Here is a 23,975-nt window from a genome sequence, read left to right on the forward strand (position 1 = left end):
ATGTTGATTCCTAGATATCTTTTTCTTTTTAATTTAATTATGGTAAAATACACATAGCAGACAGTTGACCATCTGAGGCATTTTTAAGTGGTTCCGTGGCATAGTTCAGTGACACTAGGTGTATTCACATCATTGTGCCTGGGAACCTGGTCATTGTGGATTTATTCTTGTTGGGGTCTTTTCTTCTGGTGTCTTCAGCACACTTATAATTTATATGAAGTCTATCTCTAAATGATTTCTAAATGAGTTAATTTTTTTTTAATCCCACTGCTTCATTCTCTCCTTATTTGTGGCGGTTTTTCAGTCGGCACCCTCTGCAAAGGGATTGATTTTGAAGAAAACAGTCATTGCTATCATGTGACAGTTTTACCCCCTTTTTTTCATTTTTGTACTTCTGATTTCTTTCCTTCACCTGGTTGTATGCATGCTAACCTCCAGCACAGTCACAGTCATGCTGACTGGCAGCCTCACCTTGTTCCTGACCTTGGTGGAAATGATTTGAGGGTGTGTCCATTTCGCATGACGCTTACTTTGAAGCTGGCGTGTGTATGGTGTATGAGTGTATGCAATTTCTGTGTTTACTAAATCATCGAAAACACAGTAGGGGTGAGTCAAAGATACATACCAATATTTTTGTGAATTTTTTCAGCTGAATATTTGTTACATTCATCGCCTTCAATTAATTAAATGAAGTGATGCGTTTCCGTTAATCTCTTTCGTTGCTTTGTGTGTTTTTCAGTGGTCTGACAAGCCCTGTGTACCCCATTTGCTTCAGAGGGACAGTTACTACGTGTACACCCAGCAAGAGCTGAAAGAGAAGCTGTACCAAGAAATCATATCATATTTTGACAAAGGCAAAGTGAGTGTTCGGTGGTTTGTTGTTGTACGAGGCGAAGACTGCGCTACTGTAGGTCTGACGTTCACCAGCCAGAGTTAGTGCCGAGCCCACAGGTTAAGGGCCTCGTCCCCAACAAGACAGCCCAAACTTCAGACGCCAGCTGCAAGTTCAGGGGGTCCCCAGGCCACCCACACTTCTGACCAATTGACTATAAATTTGGGGAGAGAGTGCCTATAAACACCCCGCCCCCCAATTTGATAATATGCTAGAATAACCAACAAAAGTTGGTCAAATGCTGTTCTTAATGATTGCAGTTTTAACTTAAAGGACAGAAATCAGGCCCAACCAAATGAAGAAATGCACAGGGTGAGGTCTAGGAAGGTCCCGAATACATGGCATCTGTGTCCCCTCCCCGTGATTCAGGCCCATCATGTTCCTGGCAAATTGATGTGTTCACCAACCAGGAAGCTCATTTGAGCTCTGAGTGTAGGGCTTTTATTGGGGTGTCATGATATTGGCTGGATTGACTGAAACATCAGCCACATGAATAAACTCCATCTCCAGCCACCTCCCCCCTCACCTCCCACCCCTCCTGCCTCCCCCTACATCCCACATCCCCATCTCCTCCCTGGAGGTCTGGCTGATATGGTGTCACTCAAGACCTCAGCCCTCCAATCACAAGGGGGGCGGTGGTGCTGGCCAGGCCAGCCCCCATTCTGAGACTAGCTATGTGTCCACCATGATTCGCGTCATTAGCATGAACTCCCAGGTGGTCTGAGGGTTCACCATGAGGAACAAAGACACTTCTGTCACTGGGGAAATTCCAAGAGTTTAGAAGCTTCCTCCCAGGAATCCAGGATAAAGACCAGACAGATTATTCTTTGTTATGTAACAATGACTCATGACTTAATCTTTATTATTCTCTTATGTATCTTTGAATTCTGGTATTTTTAATGGGAGAGAAAATGAATAGATAAATTAAGGTAAGAAAGGCAGTAAATAGAGATCAGTATCGTGATCTTTTTTTTAAAATTTTTTTCTGGGAAGGTACTTAGGTTTTACTTACTTACTTGTTTTTGGAGGAAGTACTGGGAATTGAACCCAGGACCCTGTGCATGCTGAGCATGTGCTCTACCACGTGAGCTATACCTCCCTCCCCACCAACCCCAGTATCTTGATCTTAAGTTAACTTAACCCAGTGGGAGAATACAGTGGGCAGCCCAGGGCCCCACTCCCCATAATCATAATTTTACATTTTAAATGTCACCGAGGGCCAGGAGCTAGTACCATCATTTTCAGTGCATTCTCCAGAGGTTGTTGGCTGACACCAGGGGCACATCCCGTCCCCAGGTCCCTTCCTGCCTCACCCCATAGTCTGTACATAACAAACAACTTAAATGCCCACAAGGCAGAGAAAGTAAAATAACCAAGTAAACTAGGCCACAAAGTTGTGGAATCTGTGATCAGCTGGAGAAAAGTGTGTCCAGCTGGAAGGCTTTTAAATTGAAAATTGTGAAAAATAAACAAACAAACAAACAAAACATAGAAAGGGTAGGGGGAGAAAGTAAAAATGTGTGTGCTATGGAAACAAAGCAGATTCCATATTTGACTGTTTTCAGAGGCCTGGAGGCTCTGAGGGCTGCCTCTCCTAGTCACCATTCCTGTTTTATTAGTGAAAACTGTTGATTGAATAAATAAGCCACACAATCATTACAATAAAATAACTACCATCTATTTAGTGCAAGTTACTATTTGGAGTGATTTCCAGACTGTTTCTAAGTTAATTTTCCCCATAACCCTATAAGGTAGGTACAACATCTATTTTACGGATGAAGAACTTGAGGCCCCGAGAACAAGTATATTTGCTCAGACTTCTTGATCTCTGCATCCCTTTACCCTCTTAAAAATCCTTGAGGACCACCAAGAGGTTTTGTTCACATGCATTATGTGTATTGAGGGCTATACACTTAGAAATTAAAACAAAATTTTTAAATAGTTGCTCGTTCTTTTAACAGCAGTAAGAAACTTACTACCTGTTAATAGAAATCAGACCTATTTATGAACAATGACTATATCCTCCAAAACGTTAGTGATACACGTCGTTTGCCATTTCTGCAAGCCTCCGTTTCATCTGGCTCGTTAGAAACAACGAGATTCAAATGTCTGCTGCTACATCTGATCCGCCATGACATCACACATCCCATAGCCTCTGGGAGACTCCCACCTGTAGCCTCATGAGAGAGTGAGCGTTGGAAAAAGGCAAACCTTAGTAGTATTATTGAGGAGATAGTTTTGACCTCATGGACCACCTGAAAGCGTCTTGGGGGCTGTCAGGGACCAGGGACTACACTTTAAGAACTGCTATGCTGGGCTGTCTCCCACATCACTTAGCATTTGGTGAATGAGGAGAGAACTGGGCCCCATGGTGCTGTTCCTTTACCAGCTGAGCTGGAGTGGTTTCCATGTGGCACATTTCAGAGCCTTTTCAGCGATCCAGGCCTGGAGATTTCAGAAGGGGCAAGTTTGGCAAACGATAATATTAAAAGATGTAAGTTTAGAATGTTTTCCAACTGTATGTGGCACATACAGTTGTATGTGTATGGCAGGCACATTTCCTTCAGCAGCCAGAAACAATGGAACGTAGCACCTGATTAATAAGACTAAAGTAGGGCATTTCCAGATGCTGCGTTGTGAGTAGCATCCAGCTAAGAGATGTTTATGAGATACCCAAATGAACAGGCGACCGTCAGTCTGGGACGCCAGCCTCAGACACCAGATATGTGCCATAGGCTGTAATTTACATGGTCATAAATGCTCTTGGGCATTTCCCGAAGCTCTTAATCTTTAACTAAGTAGATAGTTTAGTTAGAAATAGGAAATCAGTGTCCTAAATTGGAGAGAGTTTCCCAAATTCCACACAGCAGTACGATTAGACCTCTCTCTCTCACTCTACCTCCTCCCCAGCAACCTAACTCAACACACGCACATGCCAGAAGCAGAACGAGAGCCCACACCAACTTCTCCCCTCCAACAAGAATTTCTTGTTCTCAAGACCTAGGCTTTGGAACTGGTTCCCCTCCGCCTTCAATGGTATTTAGTGCTTTGCCCTTTAAGCTCAATATGCCTTTGTTCAGGGACACAAGATACAAACAGAGTTAACAGAAAATGCCCCCCCCGGCAAAGCCACCAGGGAACAGTAGCTTCATGATGTCAGAGGGCAGGTTTCGTTGATCCAAGAGGTGAGGCATAGCGGGAATTTGCACAGAAACTCAACCCCCTCACCTCCCTCGTCACTGCCAGGGACTCCTGAGTGGCTTCTGTGGCTGGGTCTCTGACTGCTGCGTTCTTTCTCCTTGTAAGCCTGCTTTTCTTTTTGTTTTGAAGATGTGGGAGAAGGCAATCCAGCTGAGCAAAGAGTTGGCTGAGACTTACGAGAGCAAAGTGTTTGACTACGAGGGCCTTGGCAATCTCCTGGTGAGTCCTGGTTGGAGATGTCGCGCCTCCGGCAGGGAGGCTGAGTATGGTGATTGTGAAAATGTTTTCGTCAGTTTGAGAAGGTCATCGAGGCTGTTCTTTTCAGTGGAGAAGTCCGCCTTGCTTGAAATCAAAATGAAGAAAGATAAGATCTGAAAGCTGTGATCATGAGTCCCCAGATGACTTGTTCTGTGGTCCACCTCCTCAGGGCCCTGAATGTATGAACTGCTCATCTTTGAGCCTTATTTTGCCGTTTCAAAGATGCCCTGGTGCACATTTATAGTAAGCTGTAAAATGCTTCTGCCGCATTTTGATTCTCAAAGTTTGCCTTCCTCCTGCTCTGAATGTCACTGTAGTGCTCTACCCTTCCAGTCTCCTGAACTTGTATGTTACGCCTGGTCACCTATTTGAAACAGGTCACCTATTTCAAAACAGTAAACCAGGTGGGGGGTATAGTTCAAATGGTAGAGTGCATGCTTAGCAAGCATGAGGTCCTGGGTTCAATCCCCAGTACCTCCTCTAAGAATAAATAAATATACCTAATTACCTCCCCACCAAAAACAAAAACAAAAACAGTCAAGCAAAATGAAAATCCCCTTTTACATGCTCAATGGGAGGCCAGCACAGTGTTTACATGTGGTCATTCTTACTGGGGGAATCACAAAAGGTCAGGTCACCCATTGTCGTGTAATAATTGAACGAGGTAGTTGTCAAGATGACTTTGAAAAGAATTTGCTAGTGTGTTGTAGCAGCTCCTGCCAGCATGCAAAACATCACCTGTGAATTTCGTGAACTACACTGAGCTGAGATGTTAGTCACATGTTACCCTTCTAAGAAAACACTGTGATGGAAACCTTCATGGACAGTCGAGCTATAACCGTTGTGGGAGGAGACGGCTCTCCAAGCCGCCGTCCTGGCTGGCTATTTAGACTTTCTTTAAGGCTGACCCTCTACGTCTCAGCTGGGAAGCCTCTCCCCAGGGGAAGAATTAAAGACAGCAGTGGTACCAGATACTGAAAAACAGAGCATCACCACCACCTTCTGGGCACTGGGAGCTGAGCCGAGGACTTTAATCCAAACCACCTGCATGAACCAGAAAGTTCTTTAACTTCTTTTCTCGTATGTGCAGCCATCCTCCGGGAATCTCAGAAAGTGCTTCTTAACCTTTAAGGGGTCCTGAACCCCCTTCAGGAAACTGGCCAAAGCTAAGCCCTGCCTCCCTCCAGAGATGACTGCACACGTGTGTTTTTGAACAACTGCAGGGATTCCCAGACCCTCCCAGGCCTACTTGACGCAGGTCCAAAACCTCCAAGCCAAGGAAAGGATAACTCTTTGGCCCACGAGATATTTTCCAAGACCTTTCATTTCTGTGTGTTACATGGGAAATAACAAAGCAAATAACCTGATCTTTTTTTTTTTTTTACCACCCTAACGGTGCCCTTGTAACCTCCCTAAGGAATGGCTTGTTTTGTTTTCCAGAAAAAAAGGGCCTCGTTTTATGAGAACATCATTAAGGCGATGCGGCCCCAGCCTGAATACTTTGCTGTTGGATACTACGGACAGGGCTTTCCTTCCTTCCTGCGGGTAAGGAGCCTGAGGGTGGTCCGTTAAGCCGCGCGCAGTCTCAAGGAGGGAGGCGTTCATCTCTTTCCCAGATGCGTCTGGAGTGCTAGCAGCTGGAGCACCGTGTTCTCATTGTGGGAGGTCGGGGAGGGACTCCACTTCCTGAGCGGCCGGTCCCTTCACCCCACACCCCTGCCACCTCTGGTATTCTGGCAGCTCTTTTGTAAAATGACTTTTCCCAGGTGGAATGAAAAAGGGAAAAACAGAACCATCCCCTCTGAGGGTCTGCTGCGGCAGGTCAGGCTTGGGGAAATGTGTGGATGGATGTAGCTGATTGTTTATTTTATTTCCAGCCAGAGCTAGTTTGAAAGCAAATAATCTCCAGGACAAGACGGCAAAAGTTTCACAAAAATAAAAATGGTTTTGTTGTAAGGCTGCGAAGGACCATGTTTATTTTCCTTCTCAAAGTTTTCTATAATGTGATACTGATTTTACAAAAACAAACAAAAAACCCTTACCTTCTCCCACAGAAAAGAAACCTCTTTCAGTGCTGAGCTATGTTTAAACATGTATTATGCATCTTCCTTCCCCTAATTAAAAAGAGACAAGAAAAAATGGAAAGGACTTTACATTCTTTATAGCACCTAGTAAGGAAGTTTATTCATGCATTCATTAGGTAACTGTTTCCTGAGGGCCTACTGTGTGCCAGGCACACACTAGGCATTAGAGATATCATTATGCTTATCATAAGGTATGGTCCTTGCTCTCCTGGATTTCACAACCTAATGGGTGAGATGTTAGTTAAATAATCACACAAACCGACGTAAAAGTCTTCTCTGCTGAATGAGTCGGTTAAGCAAGGAGTATTTACCCAAGCGAAACAAAAACCTATGTTCGCATTAAAATTGTATGTGATTGTTTACAGCACTGTTATTCATAATCGCCAAAGACTGGCTATAATTCAGACGTCCCTCAAGGGTGATGACAAGGGGAAATCCTCACGGACGCCTCCATCTCCTTTCCCTTCACCAAACGCCAGGCCCCGTAGCTCCTCCTTCTCCCCCTGGGTCCTGCCTTGCATCCCTACTGTCGGGCAGATCAGGTTGTCTGCGCTTCTGTCTTCATCATGTTGCTCCCTCCTTCCAGAGCCTCCGGTGAATTCCGGGGCCTTGGGACCACCGACCTGCCTTTCAAGACCTCCTGTGACCTGGCTTGTCCAAGCCTGTTTCTTCTGCGCGCACTCTGAGCTTCCTGCCTTGGGTGTTGCCTTTCCTTTCGCTTCCGTGCCAGGTGGTCCTGTCCTCTCCTGACCCTCGCCGTCCATCCAGGTCCTCCTTGAAACCCTCTCCTTCGCGATGAGCTGCTTTGTGCCGACCTTCAGCTCATCGGGTTCCTTTCAGTTACTGTCCACATCGTACAATCAGTGTTTTCTCGTACTCGGGTCCCTTGCCCGCCACAGTTTGGCCTGAATGATGGAATTTCGTAATGCACGTACCGGTCACGTAACTCTTCCCCAGCCTGGAAGCATTTTGTCATCTCTTCCAAAGGCTCTGGCAAGTTTCAGTACCCTCTGTGCTGAGCCTAGAAGGGGTGTTACCTTTGCGGTACTTACATTGTCTAAATTATCATCTTTACTTACTTGTTTCCTTGTTTGATTCCTGTTTCTCTCCACTGGAAGGTAAGTTTTGTGAAAGCAAGGTCACCATCATACTCATGGCATCTAGCATTTCTCTGCTTGCTCGGAGAAAGTTCTCAAATTTTCTGTCTGCTCGATACGTACTTGTTATATGAATGGACAGGTGATTTTTAAAAACATTTTATGGGACAACGTGGGCCCAGATTTTAGTTCAAAATGGATCACGTATGGGCCTTAAATGCTGAGTACTTACGTGAGGGATGGTCAGAGGAGCAGGAACCTTCGAAACATGACGACATTTGAACTTACAACCGCTGTGAGGCCAATCCCGCCTACGCTTGGGGCCTAGAAAATTTCTTTTTAAAAAAACGCAATTTGTATTCGTTTTATTCAAGAGAAGAAAACTGCAGTTGGGAACGGAGAGAAAGGTATTTAGAGCAGTTATTTTTCAGGAGATGGAGGTGTTGTCCAGCATCGGCTGTTTGGATGCTCTCGTACTTTTGAGTTCTCTCCAGCAGTGCCACTCAAAGTGCTGGTTCCCTGACTGTTCGTGGACCATGATGAGAAGGGAGCCTGTACCTTATAATGCCCTTCCTTCCTTCGTTGAGAATTTCTGGCCATGAAACATCAGCTAAACTAAGCAGCATACCTGGTGACGTCACAGTTGCCCACTAGGGCACAAACTCCGTGCCTCCTTGTGGATCAGTGTGTCCTGCATACCAGCTGTCATCCTGGGGCTGCCCTGTGAGAAGCACTGCACAAAGATTTTTTTCCCCACAGGATTTTTTCCTAATTTTGTTTTAATCTATTTTTTATATAAATGGCTAACATTTGTAAACCTCAAACTCCCAAATTTATCCCTTCCCACCCCCTTTCCCTGGTAACAGTAAGATTGTTTACTAAGTCTGTAAGTCTGTTTCTGTTTTGTAGATGAGTTCATAGTGTCCTTTTTTTTTTTTTAAAGATTCCTCATATGAGTGATATCATGTGGTATTTTTCTTCCTCTTTCTGACTTACTTCACTTAGAATGACGATCTCCAGGTCCCTCCATGTTGCTGCAAATGGCATTATTTTCTTCTTTTTTATGGCTGAGTAGTATTCCATTGTATAAATATACCACAGCTTCTTTATCCAGTCATCTGTCAATGGATATTTAGGTTGTTTTCCTGCCTTGGCTATTGTAAGTAGTGCTGCTGTGAACATTGGGGTGCATGTATCTTCGAATTAGAGTTCCCTCTGGATACAGGCACAGAAGTGGGATTGCTGGATCATATAGTAGGTCTACTTTTAGTTTTTTGAGTAATTTCCATACTGTTTTCCATAATGGCTGCACCAAACTACATTCCCAACAGCAGTGTAGGAGGGTTCACTTTTCCCCACACCCTCTCCAGCATTTATCGTTCATGGATTTTTGGATGATGGTCATTCTGGCTGGTGTGAAGTGATACCTCGTTGTAGTTTTAATTTGCATTTCTCTGGTAACTAGTGATATTGAGCGTTTTTTCATGTGCCTATTGGCTTAACTTTTTTTTTTCAATTGAAGCATAGTTGATTTGCAATGTTGTGTTAGTTTCTGTTGTACAGTGTAGAGACTCATTTATACATATATATTTATATGCTTTTTCTTTATAGGTTATTAGAAGCTATTGACTATAGTTCCCTGTGCTGTACAGTAGGACCTAGAGGTGATCATACTAAGTGAACTAAGTCAGAGAGAGACAAGGGTCATTATATGTGGAATCTAAAAAAAATGACACAAATGAACTTATTTGCACAAAGCATTTTTATGCCTGGGACTTAACTCCCCAAATAAACCACGAGCTCTTTGGTGATGTGGTCTGGATGGATACTGTGGGGCCCGTGGCAGGTGTTCAGTGAGAACGCAGTGGTGGATTGCATCTCGCCTGGGGAGGACAGTGCTGTCCTCAAGACCAGGATCCCCCTGGGCCCCTTCATCTTCATATTGAATTCTTCCCCTTGCTGTCTCTGACCCGCAGAACAAAATCTTCATCTACCGAGGGAAGGAGTACGAGAGGCGGGAAGACTTCAGCCTGCGGCTGCTGACCCAGTTCCCCAACGCCGAGAAGATGACCAGCACCACGCCCCCGGGAGAGGACGTCAAGTCCTCCCCCAAGCAGCGTATCCTTGTCCCGCGCCCCTGCAGCCCCAGCCTGGCCCCAGAGGCTGAGGGTTCAGTCCCATCCCTGCCGGCAGACGTGTCCTGTCCATGGACCACTCGCTTAACCATCCTGACTCAGTTTCACATTCTGTGTAAAAGTTTTGGGAACCTAATGTCCTTAGCTCGTGGCTACAAAGTTACTAAAGGAGAGAGAGATGATAATCAAGTCTTGAATATGAAGGGATGTGAGTTATAGCCACAGGGGAGGAGAATATAGACTTCCTGTTCTGAATTCTGGATAAAGATGCATAGCTTTTTTTTTTTTTTGGTAACATATAATGTCTTATTGAAAAATCAATTACATCCTTTCTTAAACATAAAGATACTATAAAACCGAACAGTGTTCTAAAAGAGGTCAGAGAGACAGGGCTAGTGTGGCAGGGTGGAAATAAGAGGGCTGTGGAGCAAACTGCCTCGGTTCGAGTCCCAGTTCTGTCACTGTGTCACTTTAGGCAAAGTACTTAATCCTTCTGTGCCTCAGTTTTCTCATCTATGAAGTGGGAATGATCATCCTTCCTCTTGGAGTTCTTGTAAAGATTGTATGTAAAATACTGAGAACAGTTCCTGGTACATAATGAAAGTTCAGTATATGTTAATGATTATTGATATAGATTGATTAGCAGCTACAGAAAGACGGTAATAATGGTAGATGAATAGACATGCCTTTCGAACAAGAGCCATCGTGGCCTGTTAATACATCGTGGATGCTTGGGAAAGAAAGGTTTTCTGGGATAAATCCTTATTTTCTCCTTCCCATGTGTCTGACCAAAAGATGTCCTGAGATTATGACTTACTAAGGCATTTTGGTAATACCTAAGGGAATCCGATTTTCGATGCAGTCCTGGCATTTGGTTCAAAGGAATGATCAGCGCAGGTGCTGTTTCCATCGGTAAAGCGAGAGAAACAGGCGGTCCTTTCTGCCTGGCCCCGCCCTTTTCCTTCCTTAATGAGCTCCTCAGACATGCAGTGTTTCACCGTGAAGCCTGTAATGAGCCTGCCTCCCGGCTATAAGGATAAACCAGTTCCGGAGCAGATCTTAAAGTAAGTGGGGTTTGGGGTTTCTGTTTTAAACCGTTGGCCTCCCTCGCACACTTCATGTAGAAGTTCATCAAAACCAAAGCCTCAGTTGGGAAGACCTGTCGTCTTCATCCAGTGGTCTGTGGTAACAGGAATCCAAAGACTGGGTGGCTTATAAACAACGAAAATTTATTTCTTACAGTTTGGGAGGCTGGGGAGTGCAGGTCAGGGCGCTGGCAGGTTCAGTGTCTGGCGCGGGCCTTCTTCCTGGCTCACAGATGGTCGCGTTCTCACTGTGTCCTCACATGGTAGGGAGGGTGGGGGAGCTCCGTGGAGTCTCTTTTTCAATAAGGGCACTAATCCCATTTGTGGGGGTTCCACCCTCATGAGCTGATCATCCCCCAAAGGGCCCACCTCCTATCATCATCACACTGGGCATTAGGATTTCAACGTACGAAACTTGGGGGAGGACGCAAACATATGGACCATAGCGACTGCCCATTCCATTTTCAGTATAAGAGCTTGGTAACGCAAAGGAATTGGGGGATTTTGGTTTTTTTAAGCAGAAGGATGGAAACAAGGCATTTCGTTCTTAGGTTTCAACCCCCCTAGCCCTTATTTCCTCTCAGAGGCATTCACTGGTCAGCAGCGGCTGACCTCACCTTGCCTGGTGAGTTCCCCCATGATTAAAAACCTAATTCCTTCTCTTGAGAAGCTAAAATGCTAGTAGGATTGATAGAACTGTTAGAAAACTACACAAATGAGGGGGGAGGGTATAGCTCAGTGGTAGAACATGTGCTTAGCATGCACGAGGTTCTGAGTTCAATCCCTGGTACCTCCATTAAATAAATAAACCTAATTCTCTCCCCTCTAAAAAAAAACAAAGTAAGAAAATGCACAATTGAGATCACAAACATGGACATAAATACATAGACCTTTCAAAATTGTGAGCTGTGATGTGCAGCCATCAATAATAAAATCAAGATGTGCAGTGAAACTGAATTGTGCACCACCTCCAGCCTTACATTGTGGAGACTGTGAGTTTTGAGATAGTGTGGTGGGCTGGACCGGGTCTGTGCGAGGTGCGTCCCAGGCTTTGTTGGAGTCAGGTCAGGGAGTGCTTGTTGCAAGGAGGGAGCGACAGCGTGGTGGCCGTGTCTTTCCCCAGCTACTACAGAGCCAATGAAGTGCAGCAGTTCACGTATTCCCGGCCGTTCCGGAAAGGAGAGAAGGACCCCGACAATGAGTTTGCGGTGAGTGCACCCCCTTTCCCTCTCAACCGAGATGACGTTGACATGCAAAACGGTGGCCTTCCACCTCCCCGGTGTCTGCAGCAGGAATGATGACAGCCCTGGGGGTAGAGGTTCCATGAGCTTAAGACAGCAGCCCATCCTCTCAGTGGAAACCTCTGGATTAGGGGTCCAGAAATTGGACTCTGAGCCTGCAACCACTGAGATCGTGAGCAAGTCATGTCTCTCTGGACCTCAAATTTCCCATCAAAGAGGGTGAGAGGGCCCCAGTAGATAACTCCTTTCAACTTTAAACACTCAGCATCCTCAAAGTTTGGGAGAACGCATGCCCCGTTCACTACGGAGGCATTTGAAAATGGAATCGCATTCCACTAAACCAGTGAGTCTGCTGTTTCGCCTGGGAATTAACCAGCATATCCTACTTTCCTTCCTTCCACCAGACCATGTGGATTGAAAGGACTACATATACCACTGCCTATACCTTCCCTGGGATCCTCAAGTGGTTTGAAGTCAAGCAGATCTCAACAGTAAGTCATTTGAAAATGGGAACTCAGAAAAAAATCTGTCTCCAAACATAGTAAGAGCCTTTGTTAAATTCCCCCTTTGGTTCTCCCTAGCTTGGTCGGCCAGCCTTCTTCATTTTCCAAAAGAGAAATAGAAGACATGCTTGTAGAATAGAACTCCTTTGTAAAACTGATGTTACAACCGCAGCCCTAAAGGTTACCCACAGTGAATGAGTCTTTTATGACCCAATGAGTGTTGTCTCCACATCCATCCCGCCAGCGCCCAAAAACATTTTTGGAATTCCTCCTTCATGTTTCCTGTCAGTCACACTCTTCTCTCTCAGAACATCTCCTCTCATTTTCAGCTAATCATATCACCATTCAGCCTAGATTATTCTGTCTTCATCACTCCCCGGAGCTCTTCGCTTTACCTTTTTAGTGTTATTATTAAATCCGTTTTGTCTTTGTTTTCCCCTGGCCCCTCCTACGATGGTACCCTGTTTCTAGTGCTTCACTCATCTCTGGTTGATGCCATTGAAAGCGCCTCCTGATTGGCCTCCCTGCTTTGGCTTTTCAGGTCCATTTTCCTCACTGCCTCAGAGTGTGAATTCTGTGGTGAAAACCATTCCGTTCTCATGGTTAAAACCTTGCTGTGGCTCCCCAGTGCCCAGACTAGAAAGCCCAGACTCCTTAGCGCACACGTACGGGATCTTTGTGACTCATCTCTTCCACTTCATCTCCCGTGAAGTCTGTTGGAGCTAAATTGCTCATTCCATGCTATTTCAATCCTCCATCACATTGGGTCATTTTCTCTGCCCACAGTGCCCTCTCACCACCACTTCTCAACCTAACGCCCACTGAGATTTAGTTTAGGTACCAGCTTCTCCAGGAAGCCATCTCTGAAACTCCCAAGCTGGGCTAGATGCCCTTTCTCTGTACCCTGTCACAACTGGGCTTATTTCTAAAGAGTGACCTACGGTGCTTACATGTCTTGAAACACTGTGCCCCGAACCCCGCCCCACTGCCTTGTAAAACCATAACCTCTTCCCAGCCATGAATTATATCTTTGTCACTTAAAAAAAAATCTTAATCACTTTCGTAACAGTGGTGCATAGCATACAACTTGCATAAAATAAGCATTCAAGAAATATGTCTTGAACAGATCTGAAGTTTGATGTGTTCCATACCACTAGTAATAAGCTATTTTTCTTCAAGCATGAATATGATTTTGGGCAGAGACTTTTGGAATCAGGTCTGGAGTAGCTCCTGCTGGCTGATAATGGGTAAAACGAAGAAGGAGATTAATTTTTCTTGAAAGCTGGTTTGGAGGACATTTCCACAGGAGGACCTCTCTCTGAATCTGTATTGCATTCTGTTTCATTTTCATCAGTAATTCAGCCCAATACATCTGTGACACCTAATACATCCCATTATTTCTGACTTCTGTAAACCACAGAACCTATACTGAGGTGACTTAATGTATGGTCTGAATGTTTGTCTTTCAAAATCACTTACCTTTTCTCATGGAAGGAACATCAACTCCGCCTGCCAGTGAATATTTTTGGTTGTGCAGAAGCATCTTGGATCAGATAATACTGCTATTCTGTTGTCAGTGATCCTCTCAAAAAATCACTGAGGAAGATTTACCTAAGAAACAATCATTATTACAGCTCCAATTTTGCCTTCTCAAAATTTCTGTGGCTGCTTTGCCACAAGAGGTAATCATTACCATAGCCCCAACCTTTAAATCACCCTTGTACTTTCTAACAAGATTTTAAAAAGCTTATTTTGCAGCTTGCCAACACCATTTCAAGTTAAGTGTGCTGTCCTAAGTAAGAAACATGACCTTGAAAAGCAGAACACCACTCCTCCATAACTTGGTGGAAATTGTGTGCCTCTTGTGGGGAACACTTAGGTGTTTTCTGGTCTTGGCTGTGGAGCTCACAGTGTCCCTCCTGTCCCATGCACTCTGTCCCAGGAGGAAATCAGTCCTCTGGAAAACGCCATTGAAACCATGGAGCTCACCAACGAGAGGATCAGCAACTGTGTCCAGCAGCACGCCTGGGACCGGTCCCTCTCCGTGCACCCCCTCTCCATGCTGCTCAGTGGCATCGTGGACCCGGCTGTCATGGGGGGGTACTCCAACTACGAGAAGGTAGGCTGTGTCCCGGGATCCCCTCCAGGGCCACCAGGTCTGGCGTATGTCTCCCGCCTCTTCCGGTGGCATTGTGCAGCATTCGTTTCTTACAACTTCACATTCCCCTATTTATGAATGGACAAATGAAATTAATGAAAACTTATCCCTCACCTCCCACCCCTTGGAGACCATCAGCCACCCAGCCCGGGTTGATTCACCTGCTCTTCGCTCTCCCACTCCCGCTCTCCCCTGGGAGGTAGAAAGCGTTCAGGTGGACCTCAGACCTGAGGGTGCTCTGGAAGGGAAGCAGCGTCCATGGGAAACGCAGAGCCACGCTCTACTCAGAACTAGATTCTAGGAACCTCTGGCCCGACTTGGTGTGCCATTGGTTGTATGGACAAATGCTGGCCTTGGCCCTACAGTTAAGCTAGTTCAGCTACGTGTTGTGTCTGTTACTCTGGAAAAACAGGACAGGGATGCTCACCACGTGGGAATCCATTGCATATGGTTTGGATGTTGCGCCATTTAAAGTGGAGGTAATGCACTCAGTAAGTAACATTCAGTGAAGTATATATAACTAACAGAGACAAGACTTTTCATTGTTAACTATGTTTCCAGTGGCTAAATAATTTTGGAGTCCTCTTCTTGAATATCAATAAACAAGACACCCCTGCGGAGTAGCGTGGAGAGTGAGTGGAAAGGAAAGGACTTAGATGGGAAGGGCGAGCAGGGGTTAAGTGGGCTGATTCTTTTATTTCCATCTGTACACAGTGTCCTGGGAAGACCGGGGGCTTCAGAATCAGCTGCTTCTATGACTGGTTCTGGCTTCCCATTGGCCATGGTGTGCTCTTGGGCGAGATATGTAACCTCTCTGAGCCCCAGGGTCATATTCAAAAAAAGCAAGGAAAATAAATAACTCATAGGAGTGACGTGGGGCATAAGGGAGATATCCTAAAATACGGAACATCATACAACGCCTGCCATGTAGTTGAGGCTTGACTGATGCTGGATTGCTTCCTCCCTCCTTCTGCCTACTTGGAACAGATGTGTGGTTTGAGTGTCCTTCATGACTGGTGCTTACCTCTGCTCTGGCTGCTGCTATAGTGATCTTTCTTCTCTGTTCTCGTCAACCTCTCAGCCTCCTTTAGTCTTATTATTCTCAGCAGCCAGGGAAGTCTCAACACCAGAGAGAAATTCTACTTTGCCAATGTTAGGTTTCAGTAATAATTTCCAGTGTTACAGTGGAATTCAGTACAAAACTAGGACCCAAAATACAATACAGGTTTTATGCTATAATCGTGTCAGTGTGTGTTTTTCACTACAAGCTGTCTGGTACTAATTTTGATGTATCTTTCCAAGTACTCATATTTTTTCAGAATGCCCCTGAATTCTGATTCATATATGCCAATATCTGTGAGTATTACATAATCGTACGTGACCTTTTTTCCAACATGACCATCTTCTAATTAAAATGGTTGGGGGAAAGGAAAGGAAAAGAAAGATATAAACAAATACATTTCAGGAACTTTTAAAAAATATAGTTTATACTTTTAATTAATATACATGACTTTGTACATTTCTAAACATAAGAAAGAGGTAAACTCATCGATCACCTTGAACTGTTACAATCAACTGGGGAGCCCATCATTACCTACGTGATGCAGGCGACCTATTTTCAGGCAGCTTTTTAATCATTGCCTGCATGAACGGAACCCAGGAGCTGTTTGCTATAATTCATCATCCCTTTCTGTTGTGAGGCAGGACTCAGCTAGAAAAATTAATTTCAGGGCACTCTGCTCTAATGTCCCCCGACTCCACTGATGCTTTGGGAATTTCAGTGCATTTATCATAAATCAAACATTTTTAGGGGAGAGGTACAGCTCGGTGGTGGAGTGCATGCCTAGCATGCACAAGGTCCTGAGTTCAATCCCCAGTACCTCCGTTAAAAAATAAATTCATTAAAAAAAAAACTTAAAAAAAAAATCAAACTTTTTTCAACTTTCAAAAATTCAGAGGGGAGGGTATAGCTCAAGTGGTAGAGCAGCATGCTTAGCATGCATGAGGTCCTGGGTTCAATCCCCAGTCCCTCCATCAAGTAAATAAATAAACCTACTTACCACCTCCCCTTAAAAAAAAAAAAAAAGCAACAAAGAAAAAAGTTTTTTAGAATTTAAACTGTTTGTATTTTGAAAGGTAAAGGTAGATGAAGATTTAATCTAATACCACGTTTCCGTTTATATTGACAGTCCCTCCAGGTATGAATGTGCTACAGTGAGCTGCTCTGTGAATGTGCCTCCTTTTTGTGATACTTGGGTTCCATATATCCATATTCTCTGTTGAATTAGTGTTGCAGTAACTAGAAGGGCTGCTTGAACAATAGGAATTGACCCACTGGTCTGAAGCCAAGGTGTCCGCAGGTTGATTCCCTCTGAGGACCTTGAGGAGGTCTGTCCCCGGCCTCTCTCCTAGCTTCCGTGGGTTGCTGGCTGTCTTCGGCATTTCTTGCCTGACAGACGACTGTCTTCTCCCTGGCTCATCACTTGGTGTTCTCCCTGTCTACGTGTGTCTGTCTCCTCGTGTCCCCTTTTTGTAAGGACAGCCAGTTAGATTGGATTAAGGGTCCTTCCTACTCCAGTGTGACCTCATCTTGGCTAATTACATCTGCAACAAATCTGTGTCCTTCTGAGGTCACATTCTGGGTTCCAGGGCTCATTAGGTCTTTAGTCTGTGAATTGGAGGAGGGCGCACAGTTCAACCCATAACATCTTCCCACACAGTAAAGAGTTTATACATACTCTGTTTTCCATGTAAAGTGGGCTGAGCACTTTTATTACCGTATCATGTAGTTTCAGGAACTCTGGGGTTTCATGTAATGGGGTGACTTTCATAGCAGTGGAGCAGAAGAGTGAGGGGGAACTTTGAAGACTGGTCTTTGAGATTTTTTTTTAATGGAGGTACTGGGGACTGAACCCAGGACCTCGTGCGTGCTAAGCATGTGCTCCACCACTGAGCTATACCTTCCCCCTGAAGACTGGTCTTTGAAAGCACTCTCAGAAATGATGCTTAAGGGAGAAAATAGATAACTCCCATTCTGAACTCTTTGGAGCTCAGATGTTCACTCCAGACTTTAATTTTTCCTCTTCTAATGAATTCTGTCTTCAAAACGGTCTTCTGTGTAACCCGTATGTTTATAGTTTGAGTTTGGGTTTTACTTCCCTATTTTAGGGCCTTTCCATGAATGTTTATTGATGATATTATGGGTGACACGGTCTTGACCTATAAATGCATCCTGCATTTAACATTTTCAGAACATGTTCACATCTATCGTTTTTCTCATGTTGTCCTCAAAGTAGCCTTTCGGATAGGTGATTAGTAAAAAAGTGCAGGTTTGAATCTTCAGAAATGGTGAGGCAGCCTGGAACCTGTGACAGAGCAGATGAGCTCTCAGCCCCATCCTCGGCCTATTAATGTCTTGCTCTTTCCTTTATAATTATTTAGGCCCTTAATCTAATGAAGAACCTTTAGATGTTGTCATTTGGTCTGTCCTTAGTTCTTTGGGGAAGTTATTTTAATGAATGACGTTCTGCTCTGCTGGTGATGATTTGGTGTGTGGGTGCGTGTGTGCGTGTGTGCATGTGTAGCTGCTGTTGAGAATGAACTCTTGCTAGGAGTTGCATGGTTCCAGAAAGACGACACGGTGACCCATACCTTTTTGACTTGTCCACTCTGGTGGCTGCGGGTCTCTCCCAAGAAAGGGATGAGTGTTTACTTAATCATTCCTGGGTGATCAGACAGAGCAGAAGACATTTTTCACCCCTCCAGGCTTCCCTCCCCTTCTTTTGCGGGTCAGATACACAGATAGGAATGTGTTCTAATCACTGCTTGCAAATGCTCTGCTTTTAGGCTTTTTTCACAGAAAAGTACCTGCAGGAGCACCCTGAAGACCAGGAGAAGGTTGAGCTGCTAAAGCGACTGATAGCGCTGCAGGTATGTTCAGGGGAGGTGCATGGCCGGGCAGCTTTCCGCGGTCCGTGGGTCGTCACAACGCATGACACCAGGATACTCTCTAGGGCTCCATCTACAAGCCCATGTTTAGGGTTACTTTTTTTCTCCTTAACCCTTGGAATCACAACCTATTTATTTATCTGGTGAAGCGACCTAGGAAGAATATTCCATTAAGCTGCAGTGTTGGGAGAGGCCTTCCTAGAGGGGAGATTAAAGCCCCCAAATTGGTTTGCTGGCTTGTGTTTCCAGCTGAGAGATGCCGGCCTCTGTTTCTCTCTCTGTCACTATTTCAATGAACAGTGGAAGTGCAGCCGTCCAGTTCAGTCCAAGGCTGAAACCTGTCCTTTCTCCTGCACGGAAGGGCCCCTGGGCTCACGTGGACTTACCTTGCCCATCAGCCCTTCCCCGGCTGCTTGTGTCCTCGGTGTGCGTGTTCCTCTGCGTCACTGACCCAAGGGCGTCCGGTTCCCAAGCCCTACACTGAGAAGCAGCGTTCTCGTTCGATACAATGCTGTCCACCGGTTTATCTGCCCATTCCCACCCTCCGTCCTTCCCCAACCTCCCAATCTGAATTCTTCCTAAACCATATTCTGTTCTTTCATGCCCCTTTTTCCAGATGCCTTTGCTGACAGAGGGCATCCGCATCCACGGGGAGAAGCTGACAGAGCAGCTGAAGCCGTTGCACGAGCGGCTGTCTTCTTGCTTTCGGGAACTCAAGGAGAAAGTGGAAAAGCTCTATGGGGTTATCACGCTGGTACGCTTTGTCTACATAGCCTGTGAGCTTTCTCTGGTCTCTTGTACCATTTATGATATTGATCAGTTTTTCAAATGCCAATTGAGTCAAAGTAGCAAAGGAATGGCAGGAAAACACTTAGGGGTGCAGGTCAGAGAAGGCGGGGTCTGCTCTGGGTGTCCTTCAGCCACTGTTGTGCTGGACAGCGGCTCTCAGACTTGAATGATGGTCGGAGCCACGTGGAAGGCTTGTGAAAACACGCTTCTCTGGGCCACATCCCCAGCGTTCCTGATTCAGCTGGTCTGGGATGGGGCCCAAGAATTTGCATTTCTAACATGCCCCCAGGTGGTGCTACTGCTGGGTCTGGGGACCACCAGTAGAAGTTGAGGTTTCCCTAATGCCGGACACCGCTAATCCCTGTCGTGTCCAGACTTACTCTTAGAGCTTTTCCCTAATCTTTATTTTTATTTTGGTGAAATGTTCATATCCTTCACACTTTTGAAGGGGAGAAAGAATTGTGAATTACATTTTACAATGCATGTAGCTGATTTCATGATTTTTTTTTTTTTTTGGACGGTTGTAACGTATTTCTCAGAGTTTTCCTTTTTCCTCCCAAGAATTTAGGTGGAGGGGTGCTTTTGTATGCTAACCTTTTCACTCTGACAGCTGTGCTATGCTTGGTTCCAGCTTCATTTGTCTGCTCTTTGTAAAACAGGAGTTCATCCTGCTCTCTTTAGAAGTCTTTTTCTTGAATCTAGGTTTTCAAAAATTCTCCTTCCTCAAATCAAAACTCTTGAGTTTCTTTTCATGTACTCCTGTCCCCTGTCCCCATACCTCCATCTCCGCTACATTTTTCTCCCGAGAATCTTTTTGATCATCTCTCTCACCCATCCAAGTATTGTCATGCCTTCCTACGAATTTACCTTCTAACCTACTGCTAGTTGAGAGTTTTCTTTTAGGAGCATTTGTCTTTTATACAAGTTCCTAGTTGACAAAGACAAATTTCCTAAGAGTAAATCAGTGTTCCTTTACGTCCTGAAAGTCACCAGGTTAAGTGTCAGGTGTGCCATTTCAACCCAAAACCCTTCTATTAGGCCAATTATTCTGTTTTTTAAATGGCTTGATAGGAGCTAATCTGGAGAAGCAGACAGAGGGTTTTGTGTTTTATTAGTGGGTAATGAAATCTTGGTTTTCCTTTCTCATGGGGCTGGCAGAAAATGAGGGTGAATTTTTCTCTAGTCTTAGAAACAAGGAAGATTTAACCTAAGTTGTGTCTGTAACTAAGGATACAAGTATTGGCACTATTTAACAACTAATGTGTGTCAGGCACCAGCCGTCAGAAGGGGGTCCCGGCGAAATCAGGAGGCACGCGCCACAGACAGACGGGGGCTGTGCCAGTTCATATGGGCTGAGTTCCCAGCCAGCTGACCTTGAGGGATCATGTCTCCCTCAGCCGCCCAACTTGACCGAGAGGAAGCAAAGCCGCACGGGGTCCATGGTGCTTCCTTACATCACGCTGTCTACACTGCGGAGACTGTCCGTCACCTCGGTGACTTCCTCTGTGATCTCCACCTCTTCTAACTCATCGGATAATGCCCCCTCCAGACCAGGCTCTAATGGGTAAGGCTTTGATCTTTAACGGCCAGGAGGGGTGGGGAAACTCCTTGATGTTTGCCTTTGGTCACCAGAGTGAGACTTGGTCAGTATGGGTACAGCATCTTCATAAGGGAAATAATTCCAAGTTCCTAGGTTATTAGCCTTTGAGTCTTTCTCCTCATCTCCCTCGTGAGAAATATCATTATTTACACGGTGGCAACAACAGTTATGATAAATGGGGGGGAAAATCACTCATAATCCTATCACATCCAGTCACCCCCACCATCACATCCTGACTTTGTTTTTTTTCCACAATAACTTGCAGTTACTGCTTGATTTTTTTTTTTACATTATTTCAGTTTTTCATAAGTAATTCTAAAATTTACATTTATTTTAGGAATAGGTCATATAATCACATATGAAATTTCAAAGGTACAAAAGGATGTATCATGAAAAATCTCCCATCCGTCCCTGACTCGCCGCTCACCTGGACCACGCTCCCAGGGCAAGTGATGCTGGCTTTCAGGCTCTTGTTCTGGGTGCTTTCCCAGCAGCTCTGTACTGTTCAGAGCGATTCCTAGATATATAGCCTTCCCTATGTGTTTTTGATATATAAATGGCAGCATATGATACTCTGTTTACCTTGCTTTTTTTCACTTACTGTATCTTGAAAACCATTCCATTTCAGAACAGAGAGAGCCTCCTCTTTTCTTTGAGCTGCAGACATCTTACCGTATCTCTGTACCACGAGGCATTTCATCAGTGTCTGTTGATGGACACTTAGTGGATTTCAGCCTTTTCCTATCATAGCGGTGATGGCCATGAGTAACCTTAAATATATGTGTATTATTTTATAAATATTCAAGCATATCAATATGAGAAAAATTCCACAAGTGAAATGGCTCTGTCAAACATGTATAAGTGCAGTTTTCAACATGATTCCTAAACTGACCTCCAGGGAGGTTATACCCATTTACCGTCCTACCAGCAACACACAGGGTGCCTGGTCACTCACACCTTGCCCCTAAATTGTGTCTTTATCAGTCCTTTTAATTTTTGCCAATTTGATAGATGGAAAATAATTTCTTGGAATGGGGTTTTTGTTACATTGTGGTTTTTTTGTGGGGGGGAGGGTTTTGCTTTCTGAAAACTTTATTTTTTTTCTTTATTGAGTTATAGTCAGTTTACAATGTTGTGTCAGTTTCCAGTGTAGAACACAATTCTTCAGTTATATGTGAACATACATATATTTATTGTCACATGCTTTTTCACCGAGATATTGTATATATTTCTCTGTGCTCTACAGTTACGTTGTGTCTTTGTTTCATTTCTCTTGTGTGAAGTTGTGTGAAGTCTCTTCATTCGTTTAATAGCTTGTATGTATTTTATTTTCTGCGAACTGTGGTCAAATATTTTGTACATTTTTCTGTTGGATGTTGGCCCTTTGTCTGTATTATGAGTTGAAATATCCGCCTCCCCCCCCCCATTTTTCCTTTGTCTTTTGACTTCACTTCTAAGTTTTTATTTAGTTGGGCTAATTTTTTTTATGCAGTCAGGTAAGTTAATACTTGATTTCATGGCTTCTGGGTTTTATATCATAATTAAAGGCCTTCCCCACGATAAGACTACAAAAAACTAATTTTTGGGGTTCACTATTGACAATAGAATCTGTGATTCTTTGAAATTTATTCTCATGTGAAGTGTGAGGTATAGCGCCAATTTTTTCCCCTACAGGCTACCCCAGTTCTCCCTGAAACATTTAGTGAGCAAACTGTCTTCTCTACTGATTTGAAATGTCAGGCTTATTAAAAAAAAAAAAAATCAAGTTCCAATATGTCCTTTAGTCAGTTTATGGACTTTTGTTTTTCCTGTTTCTTACATCTACCTGTGTAGTTGATGTACGTTGCTAATGCAGTTTTAATTACTACATATTTTAAAGGTCTTTAATTTCTAGGTTTTTTTTTTTTTTTCCCCAGAACTTGGCTAGTTTTACTCATTGCTTATTTTCAACTACCTTGTCTGGGACCCTATTGTTATTTTTATTGGGAATCTTGTTAAGTTTATGGGCTAAACTTACGGCTTTTTGATGTTGAGCTTTCGTTGCCAGAAACATGGAGTGCCTTTCCATATGTTCAAATATTTTAAAAGAGTCAGTTTATAATTGTGTTCAAGTGGGAAAAGCATGTACCATTTCGTGACCCACTGCCTCATTTAATATACATGATGAGTATTTAGCATTATTGTGTATTTTAGTGTTGAATATAAGTTAAATCAGTTGACTCAACATTTATTTATAATTTTGATATTCCATATAATAATAATTATACCACAAAAATTAACCTGTACGAATGGCCTTCTACCTAAAAATCAAATGTTTATTACTTCCTAAATAATTTATCCATTATTTTCCCCACTGACATAAATATGTTTACAGAGTTGTAATTATAGCACAGATACAGTTTGGCATTTGCATTTCCTCTTTATCTTTTTATTATAAGCATTTGCCATGTTGCTATATAATTTTTTTTATTATTTGTTGTCATTTTTGATGGCTATCTACCATTGCATCATATGAATGGGTCGTAACTAATTCTCCCTACTATAGGATATTTTAGCTATCATGTCATTATTTATAAACAGATAATCATAGAAGTTCATTCTAAACTTAATACAAAAACGTTTCGATTGCACCAATGTAACATGCATTTATATTATTAAGAATTGTAGCAAACACATGTGTACATATAGTTTTATGATTATTTGGGATATGTTCCCAGATCACATCTCCACCTTTGGTTAAGGGCAAGTGTAGGGTGCATTTCCAGAAGCATATATTACCTACTCAGAGGGTGAAATTATTTTTTAAATTCTCAGTAATCACACAAATACCAACGTGCGATGCCATATGCAATGTCAGAGTGACTATATAATTTTTCGTAATAATATTCACCCATATTAAGTATTTGGACTATTTTTAATCTTGTGAATTCTGATGTATTAAGTAATGATTCACTTGTTTATTTTTTTCCTTCTGTGGTTTTTTT

At 43.8% G+C, this 23,975-nt stretch overlaps 1 protein-coding gene across 1 annotated transcript in view; it reads left to right on the plus strand.

Moving 5' to 3' along the window:
- The window catches only part of DOCK5 (dedicator of cytokinesis 5), a 176,548-nt gene that overhangs the window by 143,318 nt on the left and 9,255 nt on the right, over window positions 1-23,975 (plus strand). The window contains exons 38-48 of the mRNA XM_031442198.2: window positions 740-859; window positions 4,223-4,312; window positions 5,792-5,896; window positions 9,509-9,650; window positions 10,650-10,731; window positions 11,876-11,960; window positions 12,398-12,484; window positions 14,439-14,615; window positions 18,501-18,584; window positions 19,219-19,356; window positions 20,789-20,955. Coding sequence (XP_031298058.2) covers window positions 740-859; window positions 4,223-4,312; window positions 5,792-5,896; window positions 9,509-9,650; window positions 10,650-10,731; window positions 11,876-11,960; window positions 12,398-12,484; window positions 14,439-14,615; window positions 18,501-18,584; window positions 19,219-19,356; window positions 20,789-20,955 — 1,277 coding nt within the window. The remainder of the gene's footprint in view (window positions 1-739; window positions 860-4,222; window positions 4,313-5,791; window positions 5,897-9,508; window positions 9,651-10,649; window positions 10,732-11,875; window positions 11,961-12,397; window positions 12,485-14,438; window positions 14,616-18,500; window positions 18,585-19,218; window positions 19,357-20,788; window positions 20,956-23,975) is intronic.

This window comes from Camelus dromedarius, chromosome 36 (assembly GCF_036321535.1).
Source record: "Camelus dromedarius isolate mCamDro1 chromosome 36, mCamDro1.pat, whole genome shotgun sequence".
Taxonomy (NCBI): domain Eukaryota; kingdom Metazoa; phylum Chordata; class Mammalia; order Artiodactyla; family Camelidae; genus Camelus; species Camelus dromedarius.